General features: G+C 48.2%; 1 protein-coding gene across 1 annotated transcript; it reads right to left on the reverse strand.

Moving 5' to 3' along the window:
• Positions 1-784: 784 nt before the first annotated feature.
• DES (desmin) lies at positions 785-13,752 on the reverse strand. Its single transcript, XM_033160117.1, has 9 exons — positions 13,117-13,752; positions 8,886-8,946; positions 7,516-7,611; positions 7,101-7,262; positions 6,818-6,943; positions 5,825-6,045; positions 4,996-5,039; positions 2,840-2,922; positions 785-2,157 (listed from the first exon to the last, which is right to left on the reverse strand). Exons 1-9 carry the CDS (start codon positions 13,665-13,667, stop codon positions 2,116-2,118), a joined length of 1,386 nt encoding a protein of 461 aa, XP_033016008.1. The 5' UTR covers positions 13,668-13,752; the 3' UTR covers positions 785-2,115.
• Positions 13,753-16,547: the final 2,795 nt, after the last annotated feature.

Consider the following 16,547-nt stretch of genomic DNA (forward strand, 5'->3'; position numbering starts at 1 on the left):
TATATTTTAAAAACAGCAAATAGATTATTCAGGAGGGGAAGGGTTACATCTAGATTCATCTTTTATGCACAGAAGTATTCTTTTTGTTACACAGGAGAGCCCATTTCAGGAATGCCATGAAGCACCCTAAAACCTGAAGTTATAAATAACAGTCATTAAGACATAGCACTTTGGAGAATGGAAGGGCTTCCCATGCATTATCTTAGCAGCAATCCTTCCAACAGCCTTGTAAAGCAAGGACGGGGAGACTGTGGCCCTCCCTAGGTTCCTGGACTACAACTCCCATCTCCCCTAACCATTGGCCCTGCTGGCTGGCGCTGATGGGAGTTGGAGTCCAACAGCACCTGGAGGACCACAGGCTCCCCATCCCTGCTGTAAAGTAAGCCAGTATTGTGGGGCTCATGGGGGGGGATGGACCTCTTTCTTCCTGGGCATGGAGATATCCAGAAGACCTTGGGCTGCAGTACAGAGTGTAGGTTCATGTACGGTTGCTCCTGTCTCACTTTGAGGCACATCCATGTGCTTGTAACAGCTCCATGGCAGAGAGAAGTCTATCTGCGTGCTGTTTCTCCCATCGCTGTAGCACCACCAACAGAGGAGATGGTTCGATCAAGCCATTGTGTGTCACACAGCTCTCGAAGGCACAGAAGCCCGGTTTTGACTGAACATTGACCAGACAAGGCTTTTATCATCATTATCGATAAAGAATTGTGTGTGATCTCATGGGATAAGACTCGCCCAGCCAAAGGCATACAACGGGACAGGAAAAGACACAGACCACCAGTTTTGTGCTCCATGGTTTATTAATCACTTGGCAGAGCCAGGGGCGTGCTGGGGTGGGAGGGTCAGGGGCACACAGCATCTCTCCATCTCCTCCCTCCTCTTTCACTCACACACCCACATTTTTTTTCATACTCTTGCTCTCTCTCCCCCCAAATCCATCACCTGCCAGTTCCTTCTCTTATTTTCTCCAGCTCCTGTAAATGGCACCTTGTATGCAGCACCCCCTACAAGAGAGATTGGGATCTAGGATGGGGATAACACTCAAGACAGGGATGCCTCTAGCTGGCACCCATTGGTGCTGTTCTTCCCTCCTCGGTGTATCCCATAGCCCACACCCCAAGTCTAGGAGCTTTGCTTTGCAGCAGGTGTGGGTCCATTTACCCTAAGCAGTCCCACTCACTTCCTCCTTTAAGGGGGCCCAACCCTCCCAACCTTCTGCCCGCTGCCCTGGCAGGAAATCCCAGCATGGGTGGGAGGGTAAGCGCTTGTCTGAAGCCAAAACTGCAAGCTAAGAATATCAGGAGAGCTGCTTCATTGGAGGGACTGGCATTCACTGAAGCTAGAGATAACAAGCCCCTCCCCACAACCCTCCAGGCAAGGAGTCCTGCTCCACTGCAGGAGGTGGGGTGAGGAGAGGCACACTGTGGCTTTGGTCTCGGAGGCAAGGCTGGGCAATTGGCTCATCTCCATCCTCTGGGCTGTGCCAGCTTCCACTGCCTCCTTCCCCTGTCCCCCTATGGCCTGCAGACCAGGCACATTTCTGCTGCAGCAGCCGGGCCTTGAGGGGACAGGGGGCCTGTGGCGGCACTCAGGCTGGGGGTGAAGCTTCACACATGGCTGCCGTCTGGGCATGTTGGTGGGGAGTCAGTGCCTGCATGGTGCATGGGTGAGAGATCAACACTGCAGGCGGTGGCCGGAACTTCAGAACCTATTGTAGCAGGAAGCCTCCCCACCTCCAACACAGGAAGGGCACAGGAACATACGCATTGATGCACACGCACGCACGCACGCACACACACACACACACACACACACAGCTGCCCCTCTCTTTCATTCTTCCTAGCCACACCCACCTGCAGCTTCCGGGACAGGAAAAACAGAAGGGGAGCAGAAAGAGAGAGGCATTGGGAAACGGGGTACAGGGAGAGCCATGCGCGTGCGCGCACACACACGTATGTATGTGTGCGGCTGGGTGTGTGAGGCTCTCCAAGTGGTGCCGTCACAGAATGGGTGAATGGGAGACTGCGTGGGAGCTAGCAACCCTGGGCCTTTGCACGCGGTAGGGGGGAGGGTTTTGAGATGCGCCAGTTGCCTCTCTGGGGATGAAAAGATCTACAGCATTTCGTGTTGCTGCTGGAGGGCTTCGCTCACCACCTAGACAAAGGAAGAGAGAGGGATTCAGTCCTGATGCACACCATATTTTTAAAGCACATTCAACGCGACTTCCCCCAAGGAATCCTGAGAACCGTAGTATTCCCTTAACAGGGCAGCAATTCCCTGCATCTTTAAACTACAGTTCCCAGGATTCTTTAGGGGAAGTCGTGCACTTTAAATGTGCACTGGGTGTGCCTTAAATGTATGGTGTGGATCTGCCCAAAGGAAAATCCTGGCTACCTCACATGTCCTTTACAACCAGTTAGGTCCTGAGCCCGCCCCCCCCCCCCCGCCCCCAGTCCTTGGCATACAGACCTCCCTCTCCCTGCGAGCCTAGACATCTATAACTCCTGGGGAAAGAGAAAGCTAGCTAGAGGTATGTCCCTGCTAACTCCCCTATTTCCCTATATTGGGAATGGCTATATGTTGCTGAACTACAGCAGCATTCTTAAGAACGGGCCATGCTGGCTGAGGGCACTAATGGGTATTGGGAGTCCAACATCCTCTGGAGGGCCATAGGTTCCCCATCCCTACCCTATATTGCACCCTCACCAGATTTCACTTCAGCTGTCCCAATTCCAGAGGGAGGAGGAAGAGAGAAACAACTCAAGCCCATTTTGACCATCGGTTTGCATGTCTCCCCCATTCTACCTCCCTGGCTCCTCCAGGTCGACCCACTCACCTCCCCATCGCGTGTCTCAATGGTTTTGATGGTCACTGTTTTTTTGGTGTGAACCTCAGAGCCTCGCTGTTCTGGGCTGGTCTCTGTATATAGGAGAGAAAAGAGACATCAGCTGCTGGTGATTGTGCTCAGGTTGGTGTATGAAGATGGAGCATGGTCAATAAAAAGCATCAGGCCAAGAGCCTCTTCCTCCTAGAACACCTTCCCCTCTTTCATAGCATGCCAGTCCTTGCACAAGCCTCCTCTTCCTGGAGGTAGTATCAGCTTCCATCCCTAGACCAGCTCATCTTTCTGCAAGTTCCATCTCCCGCTGTAGTTTCAGAAGTCACTAAGAAAGGCACACCTTCCTCCGGTCCACATGGGTACACGCCTCTGTAGGCATAGGCACATTCAGTTGTGAGCACCCCACAACCACTGTTGCATATGTGCATGTTCCCCCATTTAACCCTGCCTTTGTTTTCATTCATCCCATACAGTCAAACCTTGGTTCCCGAACAGCTTGGTTGCCGAACAAATTGGCTCCCGAACGCTGCAAACCTGGAAGTAAGTGCTCCGGTTTGCAAATGTTTTTTGGAAGCCGAATGTCCAACATGGCTTCTGCTTGAGTGCAAGAAGCTCCTGCAGCTAACTGAAAGCTGCACCTTGGGTTTCAGGAGTCGAACAGACTCCCGGAATAGATTAAGTTCAAGAACAAAGGTACCACTGTATATTAACTTATGGAAATTGCAGAACAAAAAGGAGTCCATTTCCTTCCCTGTTCTCTCCCAGCTTCATCTTATGGATGCACATGCACTGATGCAAACACTCTTTTGTCACCTTGGCACACTGTGCATTTATTCATTTAATCACAGCCCACCTTTGGCACTACTCTAGCATGGTCTTCCCCAAGGATGTCCTCTCCAGAAGTCTGGGACTGCAGCTCCCATAAACTCCAGCTAGCATGGAGTATGATCAGAGGTGATGGGAGTTGTAGTCCAGGCCACAAATTGAGGAAGGTGGCTCTGGCATCATCCAGTCAAGGGGTATGTCATGATTGTACAAAAATCTGGCATGAACGTAAGTCACCCCTACATCGTGCACCTCCTCTTTCCCTTCCCAACCAATTATAACACCAACCCACTTGTGGCAAAGCAAGCCATCTCCAAACCCAGCTGCTGGCTCAGCTGCAGCAGCAGCTCCAAGCCAAGGTCGGAGTCAGAATTGGAAACAACAGCAATGATGCTGATTTGGCTTTGAATTTTTGCCACATGAACTGTTTGAATAACCTATTATTGATGGAATAATCTTCTAAGGGAACATGCATTTGGGTGAAGAGCAGAAGTCTCACTTAGAACACAGAATTGGATGATGATACGTGATGGACTTGCAACAGTTTGTTACATAGCTAAAATAATGTCATGGTATTGAGTAAATACTGTATCACATTGAATTTCAGCCTTTATAATTTAGTTTTATACATGAGGAGTTGTTGCTTTGATATATTATTTGAAAAGCAGTGGTCATCTCTGCTGGCATCAGCTCATGATGTTAGTGCAGAACAAATGCGTCAGAAGGACACTGGGGTCGCTCAGAGGGAGAGATGGGGTCTGTCCAGCTCAGGAGGCAGCCAGGACATCTCCAGGTGGAACTACTTGTTGTGTACAAATGCATGTAACAGAACACCAAGTGTCAGTTATAGGATTTTCAGCTGTAGGGCAAATCTGTTTCGGAGGTGGATTTGGAATCCAGAAGTGGAGGGTGGAAGGAAATGCTTCATCCTTCCTCCACCTCCTTCTCTTCCGCTGAAACTTAACCCCTAGCCTTAACCTAGGTACCACTTTCAGTCCATCTACTGGGTGCTTTCAGCTACATTTACCCTTGCAAATGCATGCCTGGAACTTGGGGGGGGGGGTGTTGGGAGAGGCACAATTTTTAACAGAAAAACACCCCTCCCTCTCCACTTTGCCCTCCAAATGGCTCCATTCCCTTGCATATGCTGGTGCTAGCAGGGGTATTTAGCATGTAACTCACCACCATTTGATGCTCCCTAAATTGGGACTGTCTCTTCAACTGCTGCTCCTCTCTTTTCTTTTCCTTTTAAGTGAACGCATTGACATTCCCCGCCCCCCTCTTTCTTTTGCCAAATGCATAATGCACACAGGCATTATGTAACTTACCTCGGAAGTTGATTGCAGAAAAAGTCTGAATGGGCAGTGAAATTCTACAGAGAAAAGAAGAGGAGGAGAGTCAGTTCAGCCACGCACTTCTTCCTGCTCAGGCTCCCTTTGGTCTAACAGCCCTGAACCAACAATCACTATGCTCCACTTTCTACTTCTCTTTATGAAGTTGAACAGATTGTGCTCCTTTTGCTCATTTACTGAAAGATCATTTCCAGTTCTCTCGTCATGATTTCTAAAACTGTTCCTTCTCACATCATTCACCTTCATTCTAAAACATGGTTGTCAACACACCAACATATTTAGCAAAAGGGGGAAAAAGAAGGTGCAATTTGACCTTTGAGAGACTAGCTAGCCTATTTCTTTCACAGCTGGAGGTTAACTTATGGCTTGTCCACACGTCCACTTGCCCTGTGCCTAGAAAACACGGGTCCAAATGGTTTTCTGTTTGCCCCACAGCTTTCTCCGGGAAAACCTGCTCTTTGGAATTCAATCAGAGGAAAACCCAATTGATGTTTGCTTTGATTTAGCTGTAACGATCAAGTTTTCCCAGGGGGGAGTGGTGGGACAAGTAGAAGTCTGGATGAGCACTAAATCATATGTGACCATAGAAGAGCAAATTTTCTTCCCAATTGCCTCTTTGTTGTTATGAAACACAAGGAATATAATGGGCCTTTGTGCCTCACCACCACACTAGGACCACAGGGTCAACTGTTCAAAATCTGCTGCCTGCCGTTCCTCAGAGCAAATATATCTGGGATTAAACCATCAGACAGAGCCCAAATGCATGTTCCAGGCCTGAAAAATTGTGGGGGGGGGGAGCACTCACCTGCTTTCTTCACCCTCCAGCAGCTTGCGGTAAGTGGCAATCTCAACATCAAGGGCCATCTTGACATTGAGCAGGTCCTGGTACTCGCGCAGGTGCCTTGCCATCTCATCCTTTAAGTGTCTGATCTCCTCTTCAAGCCTCTGGATGGTGTCCTGATAAGTGCCGGCCTCGCCAGCAAAACGTTCCTCCATCTCCCTCATCTGTCTCATCAAGGAGTCGTTCTGGAAGCAAAAAATGGGGAAATTAGCACTTCAGAACCTCTGTATGTGTCTGCGTAGGAGAACAATAGTCACGTCTCAGATTCTTTGTTCTCTAGCTACAGTTATCCGATGAAAATCATGGCAGCAGGATGAGGATTTTAGATGAGCAAGAACTAAACTTGACGAATGAGGGGAAATTGCAGAGTGGGAGGACAGGACTGGCAATCAAGAAAGGAGGCAGGACTCAAGAAGCCGAGCTTCCACAAAAGCCCAGAAAAGAACAACTCTGTTCCACCTCCAATATGTTGAATTTCAAGGAAGTGCAAAACAGACCCTCCAGATTTTGTGGGATGACATATCCCATTGGCCATGAGAGGTAGATTCCTACATCCGGAGGGCACCATATTGGCTACTCTGATCTCTATTTCGACTGGCAGATACTCTACTATCTCATCCAGAGATGTTTACTAGTCCTTCCACATGAGATCCTTTAGCTGTAGATGCCCGAGATTGAAGCTGGGACCTCAGTTGTGCATAATATGTGTTCGATCAATGAGCTACAGGCCCTCTCAAAAGGACTGTGAATGGCAATCACATCAGCCATCAACACATCAAGAGTAAAATCAAGAGTCCTTTTTGTGTCTTGCACGAGTCTCTTAACGCTTCACTATCACTTATTAGTGACATTAGTAAAAGGTGATTAACATCAATTGACGTGGCAGCAAAAGTTGCTCAATGGGAAATACTTGAATACGTGATCTGACTCTGCCACCAACTTGGCATGGCACCTCACCGTGCCCTTGAGTGCGTCAATCTCACAGGTGTATGACTGTATCTGGTGCCGATATTCCATCATCTCCTGCTTGGCTTGGCGCAGGGCATCATTGTTCTTATTTGCCGCCTGGGTCAGGTCAGACACCTATATGCAGAGAGAAGGGATAAGAGCCAGATAAGGTGTGTGTGCAGATTAATATAAGAAACAAACCTTTACCATACCGTAAGAAACAGCCTGCACAAAGCTCCCCTGACCCCATAGCCAATGCAACTTGTTTCTTAGGAGAGTGGGTGTCCCATACCTTGGACTTGTACCATTCCTCAGCTTCAGAGATATTCTTTGCAGCAATGGTCTCATACTGGGCACGGATATCACGCAGTGCTGCTGTCAGGTCTGGCTTCGACACATCCATCTCCACCTGGACTTGCTGCTCTTGTAGCTGTGATTGCAGCTCTCTGATTTCCTGGAGGAACCAATGGCAGCACAAGATCAGGACCAGTGCTAGTAGGGCTAGACTGAAAGTCTTATAGCATAGTAACATGTTCCCATACAACCCCATGTTCCACCCACATCCCTATAGGTAAACCTCCATCTCCACTCCTACTTAGTCACCATCCACTTCAATGACTCCCGCTCTTTCCATCTGCCACTCCCCTTATGGCAGCTGTCATTTTAAGGAAGGAGCCACAAGGGCACTTACAAAGGTACACACTTACCTCTTCGTGCACCTTTTTGAGGAATGCAATTTCTTCCTGCAGTGATTCAATACGTCTCTCCAAGTCAATGCGGGCCAGAGTGGCTGCATCAACATCCTGTGATGGCAGAAAAAAAGGAGACTTGGTTTCAAGGGTAATAAATGCAATAGAGGCTGGCCACTATTTTAGGGGGTGAGGTGTAGAGGAAGGAACTCCAGGTCCTTGAAGAAACATTGATTTCAGGCCTGACATGTTTTGGAATAATGCTTATTTGGAGGCACATTCTGAATAGCAAATCTGATGAAGTGCATCAAACCACCACAGTAACTCTTCCAAAAAGCACTTTTTTAATAAACTAGAACCAGTTGCCTGTGCAGTCAGGTGCCTGCATAGAAGCAACACTCAACTGCAAAGGCTACTGGTTCTAGTAGTTTGTGTAGGTGTCATTTTGGATGCTTTTTTCCAAATACATATTATTATAGTGGTTTATGTACTTGATCAGGAGTGCAAATCTCCCAAAGGATTATTCCAAAATGTGTTGGGCCTGAAATAAATATTTATTCAAGCACTCAGAGTTCCTTCCTCTCAGTGATACTTTCCCAGTTTCATGGTCATTTTTCACTATTACTGTGGCACAAATATGTTAAGGGGGAAAGATGCTTATGTTTAACTATTTGCTTATGAAAAGACCATGAAGCTGCTCTTCTGATCTATAACTAACGTCATCTGGGAATTCAACCAATCATAAGTTTAGGAAATGTGTGGGAAGAGCTGTCCCTCAGTGCCAATCCACAATCCCTTAACTAAGAGCAGGACACTCATTTTCTGGCACTCATGCCTGACCCTGCTGAACACCACTTAAAGGGAGCTGATACATGTATTACTACTACTACTACTACTACTACTACCGGTATTTGTATACCTCCTTTCATGTGAAGATGTGTACCCATGAGGGAGCCCCTCAATGCCCATTTTGCTATAGGTACCCCAGAATGACTGAAAACATCAGTCGAGAAAGAAACTTCACGCCCAATGGTTATACATGTTGGATCGTTAACTGATGTTGCACTATACAGTTAGAGAGAAAGAGAGAATGTAAAACAGTAGAGGGTGCTGCATTAATTTAATGGTGGCACTAAACTTTAGGAAGAAGCTGAGCAGAAGGGGCGAGAGAAACAATATATTCTTCGCAGACGTTGTGAATGCTCCTACAAGGAAAACTTTGCTGTTTGGAATATGGTGCCAAAACAGCCTCTGTTAGACAGTGGGACCATTGACTTTCAATGGAGCAAAACTCGCTCTGTTATGTCATGAGCAATTTTCTCATTCACACCCACTTAACCACCCCAACTGACCACACCAGAGGCAACCCAGGTAAGGTCTGGACTTACAGCTCGGAAAGCAGCTAAGTTGTTCTCCGCTTCTTCCTTGAGATGAATCTCCTCCTGCAGCCTGGGGGAGAGAGGCAGAAGGACCGACAGATGAACCAGGCCCTCCAAGGCCTGGATATATAACACTGCATTGCACTCATCGCAGGGGTGCTAAAGCCTGTGTGTGTGGCTCCCCCAGAGCCCATGACCTGTGACTCCATCCAAGCAGCGGGAGTAATGTGTGCGTCTGGAATGAGCGATTCTCTTGCATTCCAGGGGGTGGAGTGGGATCTGGCTGGGAGCCAGGCAGGGATGGGAGCTGGAACATGTCCTCTCATTGCCTGTTATAGTCAAAGGCCCGGGCACAAAAGGCATGAGCTCACTCATGGATAATGCTCACTCCCCCTTCCCTTTTAGGGTAGCAGTGCTCGGCTGCACAGAGGCGGGCCTGGAGCATGGGACAGGACAGAGACTACAAAGAAGAATCATGGAACAAGTGCTGAGAGGGGAGGGGTCTCCAGCCTGGGATTCCATGGAATAATGTGGACCCCCAGCCTGGGGTACTGGGAAATGGCAAAGGCGTGGCACAAGCTATAAAGATATGGGGACAGGTGGAATGCCATTGAGGTGCCAGAATGCCAGGGATGGTCTTCCAGGTGTTTTGACATGGGAGATGCATGACATCACCTAGGGGGGATTTGGACACTAAGGGCAGGCTGTGGGCATCTGAAACTCTGATCACAGACAGCACTGGGATCCAGTTTCTGGTAAATACTGACCCCTTTACTATTGAACACACACCAAGCCCCCCACATACTCTACAGCGGCGGCTGCAAGGCCCGGGCCCCAGACTGTTTTAAGCTTCTGACATCCAGGACCAGACTGGAAAAAGCTACCTCTGACTACTACAGTATCAGTGTTTGTCTAGTACTCTTGGTAGACTATCCTAATGTGGCTGATTTACTACCAACTAGAGTGGGTGCTCTGTTAGAGCATTTAACCCTCAAGCAGAGGGACCAGCTTCTTCCTTGTGCTTACAAAGGGCCATGGAGTTCACAGTTCACTGGATCAGAAGGTTGGCGGTTCGAATCCCCGCAACGGGGTGAGCTCCCGTTGCTCAGTCCCTGCTCCTGCCATCCTAGCAGTTCAAAAGCACGTCAAAGTGCAAGTAAATAAATAGGTACCACTCCGGTGGGAAAGTAAACGGTGTTTCCGTGTGCTGCTATGGTTCGCCAGAAGTGGCTTAGTCATGCTGGCCACATGACCCGGAAGCTGTACACCGGCTCCCTCAGCCAGTAAAGCAAGATGAGCGCCACAACCCCAGAGTCGTCCGCGACTGGACCTAATGGTCAGGGGTCCCTTTACCTTTAACTTTTACATACTACTTTAGCAGGTCTGACTTCCCCCAACTGTAGTTTGTTAAGGGTGCTGAGAGTTGTTGAGAGACCTCCTCACAGAGGTGCAGTTCCCAGCACCCTTGACAGACTAGTTCCCAGGATTCCTTGGGGGAAGCCATGACTGTTAAAAGTGGTGTATGTGTGCTCTAAATATGTGTGGATGTGACCACAACTGGGGCACCAAAACGATCAGGGCTCTTGCAACTTTCAAAGTTGCACAGAAGAGGGCAGTTCAGCGGGTGTAGCTTTGTCATGCAGACTTCCCCCAGTGTGGCCTGGGACCTGCTCCCCGGAACCCTCTATCATGATTTCTCCTTTCTTTATCCTTCTGAAATGCCAGGATTTCCTGTCAACGTGCCCAGCCTTGCTGGCTCAGCATTCCCTGTTTCCGGCTGTGCTCAGTTGTGCCCTGTCTGTCATAAGGGAGCTAAATCAGGAGGGGAAAATCTAGAGTGTCCAATTCCCTCAAGCTTGCCATGGTTTTGGGGGACTAGGCCTCATCCTTCATGAAAGGAAGATACTAAGATGCTTCCCCCTCAAGGGCCTATATTTCTAAGAGACTGTTTAAACTTTCTCACCCCAGGCCCTGAATTATATTACCAGTATTATCCAGAATCCATTGCTACCTAGAAGGCTGCTTTAATGGAGGGCAGCAGTGTTGAAGGAGTCCTTGCTTCACTGTTTGGTGCTGCTTGTGACTCACTTGCAGGCCTGAAGTTGACTTTATTCTTCTTCATTTTGACTCATGCTCAGAAGTCCTGTACCTAGTGATCTATATGCTTCTTGCCCTGATCTGGAATTTATGTTTGTGGTTGCAACAATGTAAAACCGGCATGGCAGACAGAAACTGAGCAAGTCTGGCTTTCTCAGTGATTGCATCTCTCCACCGGAACAGCTGCATTTCTTGTGTCCTATGTAGCGGCTAAAGATATAGTGCAACGTTCACCAGAGGTTTTGGATTAAACTGTGCAACCTTCACCAGATGAAGACCTGTGGTCCTCTGGATGTTGTTGAAATTCTCCCATCACTCCTGATCATGGGCCATACTGACTGAGAAACTGGAGTCGAACAACCCATATAGCTCAGCGTGTACAACATGAGACTCTTAACCTCAAGGTTGTGGGTTCAAGCCCCATGTGGGGCAAAAGATCCTTGCCTTGCAGGGGGTTGGACTAGATGACCCTTGTGGTCCCTTCCAACTCTACAATTCTATGAAAGAAAGAAAAAAAACCTCGGGGGGGGGGGGCTAGAGGTTTTCCATCCCTGGCTTAGACAATTACCGTAACGATGTGCTAGGTATGTTAGCATCCTCACCACTGTACCTGCTGCAGCTCTTCAGCATAATAATTGAAGGACGAGAGCAAAATCTGGAAACAAGATCTTATGACCAACCCACAAATATTTGTGCACATGTTTGGGGCATGTAGCTTGGAGTTGGTTATTTTTAAAGCCTACCCTATTCCTTAGGACCAGGGTAAAGGTTACAATGTTTTCTTATCTCAATTAGTCCTTAAACCAATAGTTTGAGGTAGGCTACTATTATGGCCATTTTATAGGCCTACGATTGGTAGATCCTGTCTGGAGCTGGGATGTAAATGGACAGTTTGCAACAGACAGAGAAAAGGCTGAAGAGTGACCTTAGGAATGAGAGATAAGTTTAGGAGTAAGGCACTCAGTCTCTGCAGCTTATCAAAAGAGAGGACAAGAGGTGATCTGATAAGAAGTGTAAGCAGCTATTTGCAGACCAAGTGTCAAATGGTTTTCTTCTCAAATAGTGAGGGCATAACAGTCACTTTTGGTTGGGAATTCATGCAAGATTTATTCTCATGAGAGAACAAACCTCAGTGTCAAATACTGAAGCATTAAACCTGCATGTGTGTGCATATGGTACAGGCATACATGTGTTCAGTTATCCACATCTTCTAAATCAAAACAAGAGTGTTTAACAAACACAATTTAGTCCCCTTAACTCAATAAAAGCAGTGATGGGGTTTCCTGGCTTGGGGACAGATGGCACAGTCTCATTAGCACACTGTGTCTTTAAAATATATAACTCTAAACTAGTGTAAACATTTCTGAAGACCTTTTCATCTTAGACAGAAATAGTTACACTTAAACATGACTGTGCCTCTTTACAACAAATGTCTACATTTTACAAAACCACCTGGGCTTCTTACGTTTATAAAGATTTAAAAGAAGCTTAAAAGTGAGAGGCAGGGCTGGTGCGGCAGAGGAGTCTGTACCATCACTGGACACACCCTGAATCCTGTTCTAAGAATAAGCAACTTGGCATGGGATCTTGGAGCCTATATGGGGAGGAGATGCTTGTTTTGCTGTGCCTTAGGAAAATGACCCGCTTGTCTGAGATATAACACAGTCCTGGGGCATCAGTTATCTAGAAGCCCTCGGGTATCAAGGCCTTTAAGATCAACTTTCTGCAAAGAAGGAGAACACCTAGATACTTTCCATGAAAGGGATTGGAGTCTTGGGCAAGGACTGGGGTGAGTGTTGATGGCAGTTTGGGCCAGAGTAGGGTAGTTTGGAGAAAAGGACAGCATCAGGGTGAAGGATGCCCAGTGCATAGGCAAGGCAATCTCACCGGCCAAGGCCCTGGTCAAGGGTGGCAAAAGGTAGCTGAGCCTCTATTTCTTTTTGAAAGGCCAGGGATGGGAGATGATGACAACCACAAAGTGAATATGCCCTGCCTTGTCCTGTTCACTCTGCTTCTGGTCAAGGGAGGCCTCTTGCTCAGGACAAGGAAAGAGCCCCAGCTACTCAAGCAAGCATGGGTAGGGTAGGGGATGAGATTATCAACCAGCACATGGCAGCAAGGGCTGCTGGCACCTTAATCTCACCTCTGCTTCAGCTTCTGGAGGTCATCCAGCAGATTGTCCCTCTCCACATCAACACGTGCTCTCTGGCTGGTCAGCATCTCCACCTGGCGCCTCAGCTCCCGCAGCTCCTCTTCGTAGATCTCGGCCACCCTTGTGGGTTCCTTGCCCTTGAGCCGGTTGACTTCAGCCACCATGAGTGCATTCTGCTGCTCCAGGTAACGCACCTTCTCAATGTAGTTGGCGAAGCGGTCATTGAGCTCCTGCAGCTCCACCTTCTCATTGGTGCGCGTCTGCAGGAACTCCTGGTTCATGGCATCGGCCAGGGAGAAGTCGAGGAGCTCGCCGGCACCCTGGTAGGCTGAGCGCAGCGGGGCCGAGTAGCTGGCTCGGAAGCTGGACAGGCTGGGTGGCGCAGCGCTGCGGGACACTTGGTAGACCCGAGAGGAGACGGAGCTGGCAGAAGAGCCCTTGCTACCGAAGGAGGCACGCGGGAAGGAAGGTGAGGCTGAGCCAGCACCAAAGGTGCGGCGGTATGAGGAGAGTCTCTGGCTGGAGGAGTAGGATTGGCTCATGGTGGCGGCTGGACAGGACGGAGGCAGAGAGAGAACAGCTGCTCTGGGTGAGCAAGTCAGAGTCGGGACGGGGATCGGAGCTCTGGCTATTTGTATCCCTGAGTGTTGACATCATCCCACTGTTCCCTCCCCGTTTCCCCTTGCCCTCCTCCAGCTCCCATTTTGGAACAGCTGTGGATTCCTCTTGTCAGTGAGAAATCTCTTGTGGGGCGGGAACAAGCCAGTCATGGGATGCAACAGTTCCGTTCTGCTAGGCAACAGCTAGGCCTCATCTGGGAGTGGGCCCAGATCATGCCCGTGGGCCCTGAGGACGATGGTCAAGGGATACTGTGAAGGAGGGGGTGAAGTGGAAAGTACCAGCTTTGGAAAGTGAAAGGGGATGTGAGATCACTGAAAGAATAGGTCAGGCTTGATGGGGGGGGGGGAAGACTTTTGGCTATGTAAACAGCTATGCCAGGACCATGGTTTGGGAATGGGGGAAAGAAGCAAATGCTATATTAGGACATTGAAATCCCACCACAATGAGAAACATAACAAAACAAACATTCAGTACAAAACCACACAGAGACACAAACAACCCTAAAGGTTTTGGCAGAGAAGCAAGTTCTTGGAATGAAGCCAAATAACTTGCAAAAAAGAGGCAAAAAGGAATCTCTCCCACAGTAGTTGAAGCATATTTAACATGATATTTATTCCTAGCTAATGGACTAGATGGGTTCTGGATACCATTTCCTACTTAAGGGTTTTAGTGCAGCCAGTTGTCATCCCAGGGATTAGTCCTTATATATTTCCTCAGGCAAGTTCCAAGCTGGGGAGAGTGAGGGGAGTCAATAAGCCTGTTTGCTGGTAGTGGATACCTTTAATCAGTGCTCTTTTTTTTAGGGATGTTTAGGGATACTCTCATTTTGACTCAAGAAAATCACCATTTTATAGTTCAAATCGGGGGAAATAAATACAGTAAATGGACAAAAGTACAAAGATTCACAGAATGTTTAGGGTATGCGTACCCCTGCGTACCCCCAGGAAAAAAGCACTGCCTGTACGGTAATGTCCACAGGCTTCTAGTGCCCTTCATCTCACCTCATACAAAACCCAAAGGGAATCACAGTCTCCTAGGCTTAGATTTTGAAACCAAAACTAAAAACTCAAAGGGCATTGCAATCTCCTGGGCTTAGATTATGAAACCAAAAAACAAGCCATATGCCCAATAAGACTGGGGTATCCTGGCTTGTACTCCTTTGCCTCCCACTTTGGGGGCTGAGTCACTGGCAACCTCCTTGCAAGATAATACCAGTCTGCAGTGAATCACCCTGTTTGTCCATGTGCCCAGAATGGAGCCAGCCAGTGATGTCAGAGCCTATGCTCCCTGAATCTCCTCCCCCTTTGCATTCCCCAGGTGGCAGCCACTAAACCTAAATAGCCCAGCTGCTATGCTGCCTGCCTGCCAGAGTGCTATTCAGAGCCAGGGGGGAAGAGGAGGGGCTGGGGAAAGTGAAATTAACCCTTTCTGCCCCTGCGGACATAAGAATATTAGAAGAACCCTGCTGGGCCAGGCCAAAGCCCTAATCTAGTCCAGCACCCTGTTTCCTACAATGGCTAACCAGATGCTTATGGGAAATCCACAAACAGGACATAAGCCCAATAGCCTTCTCCCATGTGACTCATATCTAGAGGCACAATGCCTCTGATCTTGGCGGTAGAATATTGCCAGAATGGCGAAACAGTGATTAATAGCCTTATCCTCCATGAATTTGGCGAATCCCCTTTTAAAGTGACCTGAGGAATAGGGAAACTTCTCCCTTTCACACCATGCATAATTTAATGCATCTCTATCATGTGCCCCTCCTCCCCTTCATAGAATCATAGAGTTGGAAGAGACCACAAGGGCCATCCAGTCCAACCCCCTGCCAAGCAGGAAACACCATCAAAGCATTCCTGACAGGTGGCTGTCAAGCCTCCGCTTAAAGACCTCCAAAGAAGGAGACTCCACCACACTCCTTGGTAGCAAATTCCACTGCCGAACAGCTCTCACTGTCAGGAAGTTCTTCCTAATGTTTAGGTGGAATCTCATTTCTTGTAGTTTGAATCCATTGCCCCATGTCCGCTTCTCTGGAGCAGCAGAAAACAACCTTTCGCCCTCCTCTATATGACATCCTTTTATATATTTGAACATGGCTATCAGATCACCCCTTAACCTTCTCTTCTCCAGGCTAAACATACCCAGCTCCCTAAGCCGTTCCTCATAAGGCATTGTTTCCAGGCCTTTGACCATTTTGGTTGCCCTCTTCTGGACACGTTCCAGCTTGTCAGTATCCTTCTTGAACTGTGGTGCCCAGAACTGGACACAGTATTCCAGGTGAGGTCTGATCAGAGCAGAATATAGTGGTACTATTACTTCCCTTGATCTAGACACTATACTCCTATTGATGCAGCCCAGAATTGCATTGGCTTTTTTCCTAGATAGAAAACAAAGCACAGGCTCCAAAGCAACCACCGTTCCCCCCTCCTTCTCCCCCCCTCCTTTTGCTAACAAGGCCCTGACCTATAGGCCTGTGATGCCATGGTTCTGAAGATGATGCCACTGCTGAATTAATAAAAAGTTAGTAACTTCTTAATGACCCTCAGCAATTTTCAAGTGGGATATTTAAAATGCAGTCAAACCAACAATTCATGTTTTTGCTAGATAGGCACAAGACAGGAACTGAAGCTCACATGGTTTTCCTGTAAACTTGCTAGAGAGAACTCTGTGAGAGACATTCCCACTGTGCCCTGACAGGGGAAGGGCATAGCTGTATATTTTCTTACCTGCCTGGGCACACAGTCTTCCTCTCTTTCCATCTTTTCCCGCCCTGCCGGAAATGTGAGAACATCTGCTGAGTC

This window comes from Lacerta agilis, chromosome 1 (assembly GCF_009819535.1).
Source record: "Lacerta agilis isolate rLacAgi1 chromosome 1, rLacAgi1.pri, whole genome shotgun sequence".
Classification (NCBI taxonomy): domain Eukaryota; kingdom Metazoa; phylum Chordata; class Lepidosauria; order Squamata; family Lacertidae; genus Lacerta; species Lacerta agilis.